At 38.1% G+C, this 13852-nt stretch overlaps 1 protein-coding gene across 2 annotated transcripts in view; it reads left to right on the forward strand.

Annotated features, from left to right (window-relative positions):
• LOC143026253 (putative oxidoreductase YteT) overlaps nucleotides 1-13852 on the forward strand; it is a 35162-nt gene that overhangs the window by 20470 nt on the left and 840 nt on the right. For both annotated transcript variants that reach the window (XM_076186338.1, XM_076186337.1), the window contains exons 3-11: nucleotides 1937-2066; nucleotides 2470-2583; nucleotides 2891-3001; nucleotides 3123-3244; nucleotides 4412-4547; nucleotides 4715-4908; nucleotides 5056-5108; nucleotides 12480-12668; nucleotides 13485-13590. In XM_076186338.1, the coding sequence (XP_076042453.1) occupies nucleotides 1937-2066; nucleotides 2470-2583; nucleotides 2891-3001; nucleotides 3123-3244; nucleotides 4412-4547; nucleotides 4715-4908; nucleotides 5056-5108; nucleotides 12480-12668; nucleotides 13485-13590 (1155 nt within the window). The remainder of the gene's footprint in view (nucleotides 1-1936; nucleotides 2067-2469; nucleotides 2584-2890; nucleotides 3002-3122; nucleotides 3245-4411; nucleotides 4548-4714; nucleotides 4909-5055; nucleotides 5109-12479; nucleotides 12669-13484; nucleotides 13591-13852) is intronic.

A 13852-nucleotide genomic window follows, 5' to 3' on the forward strand; every position in this document is an offset into this window, starting at 1 on the left:
CCCAATATATATATATATATATATATATATATATATATATATATATATATGTATATATATATAATATATATATATACATATATACATATGTATGTATATATGTATGTATATATGTATGTATGTATGTATATATAATATATATATATATGTATATATATGTATATATATATATGTATATATATGTATATATATACATATATATATACATATATATTGGTACATTATGACAAGTTGATGAAGGATCTGCAGCAAGGAGTTCCTCGAGGAAGAAATCCGCCGCGTCACAAACACCTTCATATCACTGGGATACCCAGAGGGCTTACTGTCCACTTCTCTAAGTAAAGCTCAAAACATCAGGCAACGGAGAGAACCAGTAAACAGACAGGACAAACAATACCTAGTCGTACCGGACTCAGAATTTTCACGCACACTGGGGGATGCTGTACGCCCACTAGGACTAGAAATAGTGAATGACACGGGAAGGAGAATCAGACAACTAGTAACACCAACATCTAAAACAACAAACGACCTCAGCGTCATATATAGGATACCATGTGGCAACTGTGACAAGTCATATTATGGTGAGAGTCACAGGGGCCTACATACCAGAATAAAAGAGCACAAGGCGGACCTAAGGTACCACCGCCTCTCAAACGCGATGGTGGGCCACGTGGATCAGGAAGGACATCTTCCCGACTGGCAACAGGCAGAGGTAGTAAAGAAAGGTCTATCAAAAAGACAAAGGAAGGTGATTGAAGCCCTATATATAACAACCAATGCCAACATCAACCAAAAAGTAGGGGATATTAAATGGGAAAAATTCACAGCTCAATACGCAGCCATAAGAACCTGCCCCAGAACAGCGCCCACATAGAACGACAAAATCCATCCGGTGCCCAAACGTCCGCGCTCCCTGGGTTGAGGGCTTGAGGCCGGTCAGTTCGTATTTTCATCATTTTTATTATTATTATTACTATTATTATTATTATTTTTATTTTTATTTTTATTTATTATATTCATTTCATATATTTTTACTATATATTTCTTTGGCATTTATTTATCTATTCATTGTTATATATGTATGTATATTTTTTGATAACATTCTGTCACACAATGATATGCGATGAGATGTCATGTCACTTTAAATAAGCATATATTTTTATTAATATTTATTATTTTTTATTATTATTTTTATTTTTATTTATTTATATTTGTATTTGTATTTTCATTTCATTCATTTTATCTGGATATTTATCCTTATATTATTATATTATTTAATACTATAAGTTATCATATGACACTTTTTAGGATTCACACATTTCTACACCACTCACTTCACTTACAATGTTACACCCTCGATCAACATTCCACACACACCGGAGCTGTTTTGTAATAACATCACAACAATTTATTGTATTTTTATCACTATTGTATTAAAAACCATTGTACAACCAAACGTAACCCACCTCCAAGGAGGGAACGCGGTCTTACTCAGACTATGTATACCGCCAGCTTCACTCCAGAGTCACATTCCTCTGAAGAAGCATAGAGCGAAACCGGTCAGGAATAAACTCAGTAACTCGGAACTAGACCCGTGACTTCTTTTTCCACCTTCATACATATATATATATATATATATATATATATATATATATATATATATATATATGTATATATATATATATGTACATATATATACTTTATATATATATATATATATACATATTTATATACATATATATGTACATATATATATATATATGTGTGTACATATATATATATATATACATTATATGTACATATATATATATATATATGTACATATATATATATATGTATATATATAGATGTATATCTATATATATATATATATAATGTATGTGTGCGCGCGCGCGCGTTTCATGTGTCTCCATGCACGATCGTTGATTTGTTTCAGGGCACCGAGGAGAAGGATACGCCCGATATGCACTTCAAAGCCCGAATGAGATGAAGGTGGTGGGTGTTGCTGAACCACAAGCTGAAGTTCGCCGGGCCCTTCAGAAAGCACATGGGATCCCAGAAGAAAGGTGAATAAAGGCTACTGCCATGGTGACATTCGTAACTAAGAAGTTTGGGACATAAACATCCGTTTTGGTGTCCATGATCGCCTAAGGGAATCAGAAGTTTTCAACGCGGAAGTGTAGATCACTAAATCTCCATTTTTGAATGAAGATGTTATTGTTGGACACAAAATTAATTTGGTACCCTTTTCTCAGTGACAGGATAATTTTATGTAGGAGATACATATCATGAAATTATTTGTTTGTGTACAGAAAAGAGACATGATATTTGTTGAGGGATCTTGACCCGCACTATGTATGTTTTTTTATATATCTCCGTTTAACACTAAATCAGCAATGCCGACAAAACTTGTCCATTTCGGGGCATTATCCCAAGGCAATGTGTGATTTGAATTTGGATTTCGTGCAGATGTTATGTGGACTGGCAGACACTGGCACTCGAGGATAGGATCGCTGATTGTGTCATCATTGGCACACAGGACGAAGACCATGTTCATTCGACGACTGCCTTGGCCGCCAAAGGGTGAGAGAATGTCTTATTGGATATTTGTGTATTCTTATTGGATGTAACAGTGGCTACTTCAGTTTACTGTTGCATTCTTGTCAAATAATGACGTGACGTGATTGAATGCTGCTGTGATCAGTCTAGGTCACAACAAGAATGTCATCCTATTAGCTTCTGCTAAGAATCATAAACACAAACCAGTTTCGCCACTGCACTAATTCATTTATTTATCAGAAATACCCTCATTTCGTGTCTTGAGTCATTTCTGTACTCCCTTTGCTCACTGGTACTTTTGTGAATAATAGTATCCCTCCATTGTCCGCAGATATCACATCCTTTTAGAAAAGCCAATGGCGACCACTGCGGAAGACTGTCGCGCCATCTACCGTGCTTGCCAGGAAGCTGGCATCGTTCTTGCTGTGTGCCATGTTCTCAGGTGAGTACGGAAGAAGAGAAGTGAATAGATGTTAAGGGATATACTGAACAATCATTAAATAGACATTGAGAGAGAGAGAGATGGAAGAGACGATCAATAGGTAATCTACGTTTTTTTCCAGGTACTTCCCTCCAGTCCAGAAAATCAAAGAACTTATCGACTCCGGGGCGATTGGGGAAGTCACCAACATCAACCACACAGAACCTGTTGGATTCTGGCATTTCGGACATTCCTTCGTCAGAGGTAAGGTTAACTAAAAAGAGGGAGGGTTATCCTAAAGTTTATCAGGAAGTAGAGGGGTCAGGTTAATTTTACTGAATGTCATATGGTTTTTTGTTCGTACATGTATTATGAGAGAGTAGTGATGGGATTGACTTAATTGAGTTCTATTACCCTCATATATTTCAAGTGTGCACTTTGTACACTCCACTTCCTTGAGAAGCCGGTCTTTTATGTCCTTTTGGAGATTTTACAACAGGTAGTTAAGTTTACACAGTCCATCAATCTGTCGCTGACTCATTTCACTAAGTGGAGACAAAACCCCGCAGCCCCACGGTGGATGACAACAGTCGTTGGAACGTCCCACAGATCTTCCTGGGAGGACATTTTGGATTGTGTTGTATTAGTGTGGGACTGTTTTTATGTCACTGGCTCAAAGTGGTAGGGAGAGGAGAGCTGTTGCCGGTTGTCAGTTCTCCAAATGTTGATGAGTTTTGAAAATGGGCAGCTTTGCTGCCCATCTTGCTGGATTATCGCAAGAAGCAGGTACCCGTCATTGGTCTCTAGTGTTACACGTTATTATTACGATCCTGATGAATATCATTCTGGTCCATGAGTGTGTGTATTTGTGTGTGTGTGTGTGTGTTGGTGTTGGCGAGTGGTCAGGAAAACACTGGTTATTTTTGAGAGTATATACAGTATCTTTAACACAGCTAGTTTTCCAACAGTATGTTCCGACACAAAGTTTGGACACAAATATAAGACACAGCCTAAGAGACGTTTCAGCTCTAGCCCTAACTGCCTCCTCTGATCACTGCTTATGTAGATTCTTTGAGTTACACCTTTCTATATTTTCTTCTGTTCTTTCTACTTCCTAACTGACTTTGTACATTCTAAATTGTAATCAATGTTTTTATCATAATATAAACTTTTACACTTTAATTATGATTATCTCATCTAACATTTTTATTCTTTATGATTAATTCTATTCTAACCTCTGATTTTGGCATTCTGAGTTCTGAAATTCCATATTTTTTCTCGTACCATAACTTATTATCCAACCTGTCATCATTCCTCGATAGACATGTTCTATATAGTTCTCTTATCTTCTGGACCCGAATTCTGAATGCGGCTTTCTGTATTATATCTTACAATACAATGCAATACAATGTGTTTCTTGTATTTTTACAGGTAATTGGGCTAAAGAAAAGCAGAGCGCCTTCTCTCTGCTCACCAAAAGCTGCCATGATGTCGACCTCATTGCTTATTGGATGAGCAACACACGCTGCACTAAAATATCTTCCTTTGGTTCTCTTCTTCATTTTAAGTAAGATCAAAGTGGCAAAAGATTCTGCGCCAATCTGCTTTGATAAATAAGAAAACCAAATAAGATTTTATGAAATGAATGTTATTTGGCCAGAGGAATAATAATGGTGTTGCATACCGAGAAAGACATTTGAAGGCTCTCTTTGTCCCTGGTTTCGATTTGTGCAGGAAAGAGAAACAGCCAGAGGGTGCGGCGTCGCGTTGTTTGGATTGCAAGGTGGAGCGTTCTTGTCCCTACTCGGCGCGACGACTCTATCTTGACCCCAAGCCTCAGTCACCGAGGTGGCCCATGAGCGCCATCTGTCCAGTGAAGGAACCCGAAAAAGACTACGTGGACCAGCTCGAGGAGGCGCTTCAGAAAGGTAGGTCATCAGGTCGTAGGGAGTTCTGATCTTCCCAAAATGTCTTTTATCATAACTTCCAGGCTTTGTTGAACTTTGGTACAAATTAACGAGAGTAGTTTTCATGTATGATATGCTCAAATTAATGGTGTTTTATGTATATTGCAGGTCCATATGGGAAATGCGTATATGATACAGATAACGACGTGTGTGACAACCAGGTGAGTATCTTATGATTGTGAATTCTTCTGTCCAATTAGATGTTCTTGCCAGTTGTGTCTTGACTATAGATGCAAAAAAACGTTTTTTAATAGCGTTTGTTTTTATAAAAAACTTGTTTTTTATAAAAAAAAATTAATCTCGTCCAAATTTGTTCAGATATTGAATATTTAGTATATAAAAACAGGTGCAAGTATGTTATTCATCCCTCCACATATGTGCATCTATCTTATTCAAAGAGGCATTAGACAGAGTATACAATTAAACAAGTAATTGACCATTTTAGTCACTGTCAGATGCTGCAAACCTGCAACAAGTGTGGATACTGTATATGGGCCAGTATGGCTATTGGCTGGCTACCTTACAAAATTTACCTTTTATCTTAGCATACTCTTCAAAGATTAAACACTCCCATTTCCCATAATGACCCTGGACGTTGACTAAACACAGATCCGCCACTTGGACAGTGGAAAAGGGGTTAACATAGTAATGGGGGGAAACTGTTGTACTCCCCGCCACCCATCAAGGCTCAGAGCTTACTTTCTAGCTGGCTTTTTGCTCGCTATCCCTTAACTTTAACCTACAATCATATATAAGTCCTTGAGATGCAACTATATAAAAAAAAAAAAAAAAATTAACAAAAAAAAACTTGAAAAAAAAACATGGATATATATATATATTTTTTATATTTTGTTTTAAAATAACTCAGCAAGGAAAGGAACCATATTACAATAATTTTTCTGTTAGAATATCAAATAAATCAGTATACCCCTCACTTAAAGTTTTCTATGGCGTTAGGGCACTTCTATTTTCTGTGGTTTCATGTTTTGATGTGTTTTATTTATTTTACAATGTACAGTTGCCCCACTTAGTTTTGGCACAGTTTTAAAAATGTTTCGGACAAGAATAGCAACTCGCCCAGTATTCTTTTTTTTTTTTTTATTACATTTTCGTATCTGTTTATTTACATGTTTTTATTATTATTTAATAATAGAGTTATAACATAACTTATAAGTATACGAGTTAGTTTTGGTTAGTTTGTCACTGCACTCAACACCACTCACAGCTTGAAGCTGGTTGTTAGTCTACCATCGACCACTACGTGAACGGATTCCTGCGTTCTCTCTCTCTCCTCTGCAACGTATATTAATCGTATTACTTGTCAAATAAGAGTGATAGATGTCATTAGTAAGTCAAGAAAAATGTGTCGTCTGCTACACCATTTTGAATATTTCGCTGTTTGTCACATTTTTTAAGGGTGGAAAGGGAGTTGGGAGATAGGGTTGATGAAAGAGTATTAGGATGGTTTGGACACATGGAAAGATTGAGTGAAGAAAGACTAGTAAAAGAGGTATGGAAGGCAGATGTGGAGGGAGTGAAGATGAGGGGACGTCCTAGGATGAGGTGGATGGATGGGGTTGAAGGGGGCTTTGGGGAAGAGGGGAATGTCTGTTGAGGAAGGACGGGAGAGGACAGAAGACAGGGGTGAATGGAGAATGGTTGTATATGGATGATGTTGTGATGCATGAGGTGGAATGGGCCGGGGGATGGGGGGTGAGGTAGTATGTGTGAGCAAAATTTGACGCAGCCCGAGGGGCTTTCTCCCCGTCTTCTCCTTTTATGCATGGGGGGATGGAGAGGGGGGTCGCCGATTTAATGAAGCGGCCTTGCTGTGGATGTGCTGTGTCTTGCGACACTGCTTCTGACCCAGGGCAGTGGACAAGGTGCAGGGATGACCCGTCATCCAGGAGGTGCTAAGATAAGAGGGAGGGTGGAGGGGAGTGGAGTGTATTCAGGGATGGAATGGGTGGGAATGATTTTATGCCTTTTCCTATTTGGCTATCTCCCTTGGAAGGGAAAAAAAGCCAAAAGCCTTGGTATATGTATGTATGTAGTTACTATTTAGCAAAAAAAAAAAAAAAAAAAAAGCATGTACATGAATAGACACGAAAATGTAATAAAAAAAGAATACCGGGCGAGTTGCTATTCTTGTCCGAAACATTTTTAAGACTATGCCAAAACCAAGTGGGGCAGCTATACATTGTAAAATAAATAAAATACATCAAAACATGAAACCACAGAAAATAGAAGTGCCCTAACACCATAGAAAACCTTAAGTGAGGGATATACTGATTTATTTGATATTCTAACTGAAAAATTATTGTAATATGGTTCCTTTTCTTGCTGAGTTATTTTAAAACAATATATATATATATACATATATATATATATAAACGAAAATATCAGTGTTTTTTTTTTGTCTATTATTTTTAAACATGTTATAAAAACAGCACTTTTTTGAGTTGCATCTCTAGTCTTGACATACGGTAAAGTGGGTCGTTAACAGATATATTTGCCGGCGTATAAGACGCATCCCTGTTTTACAAGGACATTTTGTGGACAGAATAGTATGTTTCATCATACATTTATTGGAAAGATATTTTAAAATAGTTTTGTAGGGAAAATGTATTATTCTGTGCTGTAACTGTTGGAAGATTTCTTATTTTAGTGGTTACACGTTGTCTTGTGTTGGGAATTTAAAGCTTGCGGGGGCCATTTTCTTGGTTTTATTCTTTTAGAGCGGTAATATTAGGTGCAAACCGGGGAACAGTAGTCCTTTCGGTAAGATTCCTCGTTAGGGTCAGAAGTCCATAGTCCGGGGATGTAATTCCCTGTGGGGAGAATCTCAATATGGTGACGTATTTGCCGACATTTATACGCAGAAAATGCATGTATCTGCATTTCTGCGTGAGTACATACATTTTCTGCGTGAGGTTGCCTTTTGACATTTATTTGATCTTTTTCTACAATGATATTTGTGAGTTAGTCGTAGTGCAATGGATCTAGTTAGTTATTGTAAATGTATCTTGACGTGGTGTATTGATTATAGTTATAATTATGTAATTGGATAGATATATAGGAATGGTTCATTATGTGTTTGGCGAAAGACTTGTGGCATATTGGTAGGGTCGCGCGATCGTGGCGTCACGCTTACGTTGTTTGTGTGATTTGGGGAATGTACAGGTCAGCAAAGATTGGCGGTATTGCGAGTTGAAAGGTACCATTGGCTGTCGACATCATGATGGAGATCTGTAGATCACATGTCATGCGTGTAAAATATCATATGATTGGTTGCATATGGTTATAGGGTTAGTAATGGTTATAGTGCATGAAATACATTATTATGACGGTATACATATTTTTCATACATAAAAAACGCGACTTTTAAGTCGGCAAACATGGCAGGTCACTTCTTGTGACAGGATTGACCTCTTGCTAAACAGTACTAAGGTTAGAGTGCTCTATTGTTAGTTATTAGAATAAATGACAAACAGTGCAGAGATTTCAAATGTTAACGCTGTGTTTACGATTCCTCTTTGAAACGCTTTCGACCGATGGAGATTGTGCGTGTCTCGTCGTTTCACATGTATCGACTTTTCGCCCCATTTGCCATGCATGACACAACGTCGTGCTCTCAAATAACCATGGGTGACTATGGGCGCTTTCACACGGCACGACCACTTGTGAAAGCGTCCATGATTATGGTTACATGAGAGTACGACGTCATGTCGTGGACAGCGCACGGCCAAAAGTCGATACGTGTGAAATGAGCCTGTAAAGCGAAAGCGTTGATGCCAAGCCACGTAGGGCTCCTGCCAGGCGATGTAGTACAAAACACAAGTTGTGAAATGACGTCACTATGATTCTTTTTTATAATTACAATTAATTTTTTTACATGCTCACTCCTATTCTCGTATCTGCGTCAGCCCAGAAAACAAAATTTTAGTTGTTTATCTTTGCTTATCAGCATTGGATTTTCATGAAAGTGATTTTTGTTGTTTTGGTTGGTAGTATATACTGTCATTACATGCAAAACAGAACGTGCTGGTACTAAACTTTTCGTGGCAGATGTCAAAATGCTTCAACATTTAAGAGTGAACTCCAAGAAAGCATAAAAAACTCAGACTGAGTCTCAGAAGACAAGATTTCATTGGAACACGTAGTGTCACTCATGGCATACTTTCGAATACGTTCCCAATTACACCCAGACACACTCCAGAAAGCTAGCATTATTCCATTCACACCAGGTATCACAGTAGGTGAATTCCCGAGTAATTTGTTTGACACGGACAAAGCTATCACCCAGATCCAGAGTCAGTCAGTACCCATTGCACTCACCCACACAATAGCCCAGGTCACACAGTCCTTCAGTGTTTGTGTACCTCAATGACGTGATCATCACTTTCAAATCCGTTAGGGAACATTTGCACACTCTTCACACTGTCTTCTCACGACTAACAAAAGCAGGCCTCAAACTGAAGCTAAAGAATTGCTCTTTTCATCAGAAAGAAATACGCTTCTTAGGGCATGTCCTTAACCCCCAAGGAATTTTAACCTCGCAGGACAAGGTCAAGCCAGTCATTTATTTTCCACGCCCTACTTCTGTTGAACACATAAGTTTATTCCTTGGTCATTCCTTGGTCAGAGTTTTACAGGCGTTACATTCAAGGTTACGCTGGTATAGCAGCAACATTAACTTCATTTTTACACCTGACCAAGAGAAAACCTTAACCACGGCACCTGTCCTTGCCTTCCCAAACCACAAGCTTCCTTTCACAATATACACAGATGCGTCCTACACCGGACTTGGCGCAGTCCTCATGCAACAACACGGCACAAAACTCAGACCAATTGCCTATGCTAGCCGCACACTCAACAAACACGAACAAAATTACTTAGTCACAGACATAGAGGTTTTAGCTGTTATAGACGCACTCAAACATTTCAAAGAGATCATCCTTGGTTACGTCATACACATCTATACGGACTATCAACCAATCTTACACCTCATCATACAAGAGTTCATGCCCACCTCTCATTTTGTTCAAGGTAAAGCGGACCCAGTACCAGACGCTCTCAATCGCAACATCGCGACCGTCACTCAAAATCAAATCTCAGTAACTGTTACACAAGCGCGCGTAGCCGCAGCTCAGAGATAAGTCCCTCTTTGGAAGCGTTTTATATAATTCCTCGAATCTGCAGACACAACTGACACAGAAAATTTCACTCCTAATCTCGACAATTACACATTGGTGACATTCGACATTACAAAACAACACTAAAAACAAACATGAGCCCAATTCGTCAGTGTTTCAGCTCGTAGTCCCTGCGGACATCATTTCTGAAGTTCTGAAACTTCTACACGGTTCTCCCACCCTGGTAAGGAGAAATGAGTTACACAAGCCAGATTACACTACTTCTAGTTAACCATGAGGAAGGATATACGCTCCCACATTGATACTTGTCACCCTTGTGCGACTCATAAAAGTCATATCAGCGGTCATGTTCTAATCTTAACTTACCTTACCCCTTGTAAACCATTCGACACATTCGCTGTTGATCTCCTTAACTTACCACTTACAGCGGAAACCAATACTTCTTTGTGTCGACCATTTTTCACGATTTTGTATTCTTTCCCCCTTACCAGTCAAGACAGCTCAACAAATGCCAAAAACTCTTATTGACAGACTCATATGCACCTTCACTATACCAAAAACTCTGATTTCAGGCAACGGGACTGAATTCAATAAAGATATTATTTCGCACATCTATAGTTACTTTCAAATCACAATATGCATCACTACTGCTTATCACCCTAGTTCAAATGGCTTAGGTGAATGCCAGAATATAAATATTCTCAATAGTCTTCGACATCCTTCTTCATGCCAAAATTCTGAAAAATTCTTGTATCATTTCTTGTCTTCCTTGAGCATTAACCTCACTGTGGTCAGTGAGTGGTAGCTTAGCCTAGAATCTGTTACAAGATGGTTGAAGGGAATATTCAATACTTTGGATGTCTATCGTGCACACGTACACAGTGGTCATAGGGGCTAAGCGCATTTGACCTCACAGCGGACCTCTGGGCCGAGCTGCCGGACACCAGGTCGCAAAGTTGCCAAAATGCAAAATCAGTATACGTCATATATATATATATATATATATATATATATATATATATATATATACACACACACACACATACATATATATGTATATATATATGTATATATATGTATATATAATATATATATATATATATATATATATGTATATATATATATGTATATATATTAGCCAAATTACCCGCACGTTGCTGCGAGTTTGTGAACAATCCCTAACCTAACCATACCCCACCTAACTTTAACCCTTAACCCTAATTTTTTTTTGGGGGGGGGGATGAAATATAGTTATCCAAGTACCTGGAGTGATAGGGTATCAGAATATATATGGTTATGGAGGTCTATCTCCAAAACCCTAGGAGTTCGTGAACAAACAGACAGACAAATGAAAGATAGTTATCAAAGTACCTTGGGTTATATGGTTTCAGAATATGTATGGTTATAGAGGTTTATCTGCAAAAACCTAGGAGGAGTTCGTGAATAATCTTTAACGTAACCATTGTAGTGGATTGTTAACACTACATGGTGAACGGTACTCGGCAGTAAGAGAAGAATTGAAACAAACTTTCAATGTTTTTTGACTCGATTGTTGCATTTCTGCCCGCAATAAAATCAAATAAGAATAACCAATATTTCAAGATTTGGTAAAATTATACAATCATTTTACATTTACATGCTTTCTCCTTACAAAGACTATCATGGTTTGTGGCAACATTAATTTCACAAATATAAATAATATTTATGGACACATACAATGGTTTGTTTAATCATAGTAATTCTTATGTCACAAAGATGCTGCGCGCGTTAAGGGGACACTATAGTAGTGGCGTGTTACCACACCATACCCCACCTTTAACCCTTAACCCTAACCAAAATATTTTTTTTAATGAAATATAGTTATCCAAGTACCTGGAGTGATAGGGTATCAGAATATATATAGTTATGGGAGTCTACCTCCAAAACCCTAGGAGGAGTTCGTGAACAAACAAACAGACAGACAGAGGCTACTACTTTATTATAGTAGATATATATGTGTTCCCTTTTGTAAATAATTTATCCATGCATAAATAATGAGTGTCCATACTCAGTCTTTGCATTGTACATTGTAACAATAAGAGTAAGATGTAAATAGTAGAGAATAAATTGTATATCGGTGTTATGGCAATAGCCACCATGTGCATGTAAATATATCCATTGGCAACTGCCAGAGTTTTCCTCGGGGTTGTTCCGACAATGTAGCGCAGTCTAGACGATGAGAGTAAAGACCAGAGACCACAACTTTGTCTCAATGTCTCCAAACTCAATGTAGATTACAAACAACAAATCTGCAGATAGGTAGTCATTCGAATACGATCTCTTGTAATTCTGGTGTAGTCTGTTTAGTGTCATGCTTTTTACACTCTTTTTGAACAGGTAGTGAATTTTGAGTTCGAAAATGGCGCAACGGCTACGCTGACTATGGTGGCGCACAGTGAATTGGCGTGCGCCCGGCAGACCATCGTATACGGCAGCCATGGACAACTTAGCTGGGACGGCTCCATGAGTAAACCTCTCAGGCAATTTGATTTTCGTACAAAGGAGGCGATATATCATGATTGTCAGGTGAGTACATTCACCTAATTGATAAGCTGAATATGAAACTATGGTAATTGTAGAGTATGATGGAACAGCCAGCTTCATCCCTATTCTACCATCGACAGTTAGGAAAGTTTGTAGCTGATTCTTATTTTAGCTGGTTAAAGTATAGAAACAGTCGATTCGAGTGTAAATGTTTACGGATGATATGGGCACAATTTAGAGAATAGAAATGTTTCAGTATTGTCTCTGAAACGGGGGGAGAAAATTATGACTCATTTATTAGTATGAATTCGATTAAGTTTTTCCTTGTCCTTTCTTGTGTATGTGTGGTAATTTGTTTCTGGATGTTGTTATTTCCTTTTCTCTCTCAATGTTCAAGATAGGAGAGTTGCCCTCTGGAAATTGATAATGTTTGTGTTTCACTCTCCGTTTTGTTTAATAATGATGTTTCTTGCTGCATTGCTTCTGACAAAGGCAGTGGGTGGGTACAGGGCACAAGGATCTAAAACAACACAGGAACAACAAATGGGTGTGTGTGATGGATGAACGGTGGGTGCATGCCTTAGTTGGCTACCTGTCTTATAAGGGGGAAGAAGCATTTTGGTATGTAGATAGAATAAGAAAAATAATATTTTTATGACAATGCGAACCTCCGGGAATTAGAGGAAATTATTTGATAGAATTTTAGACACAACTGCAGCATTTAAGATGCAGGTAACTTATGGCATGTTTGTAAGAACTTGACTCACTTAAAGTCTTTGAATCTGGTGAATAGATTACAGTAATACAGATCTGTGCTAGAGCAAACCTTGATACCCAGTGATGTGATTCATTTTACAGGACACAGAAGAATCAGCAAATTGGGGTCACGGTGGTGCGGACTACTTCATCGTCAAATCCTTTATTGGTGCCGTGGCAAAGGGAATGAAGAAATTTATCATCAGTGGTAAGTCCTGTTTCGTCCCCGTGCAGTGGTATCTAGTTCTGAAAAAGATCGACGGTGAGGGAGACGTGTCACTTGCGAATATCACTGTTTATGACCTCGGGAGAACTCTTACTATGTGGTCATGGTTATTAGTAATCATTGTTTTTAGAAGCACTTTACGTGGAGTGGGTTTTACTTATTCTGTGCAAATTAATCCCTTTGAGGCATGCAGGTGACCGAATACCAAGTGGCGTATCACTTTGAAGTTATAAAACTTGATCAG

This window comes from Oratosquilla oratoria, chromosome 6 (assembly GCF_046742065.1).
Source record: "Oratosquilla oratoria isolate Oo_2021 chromosome 6, ASM4674206v1, whole genome shotgun sequence".
In the NCBI taxonomy this organism is placed as follows: domain Eukaryota; kingdom Metazoa; phylum Arthropoda; class Malacostraca; order Stomatopoda; family Squillidae; genus Oratosquilla; species Oratosquilla oratoria.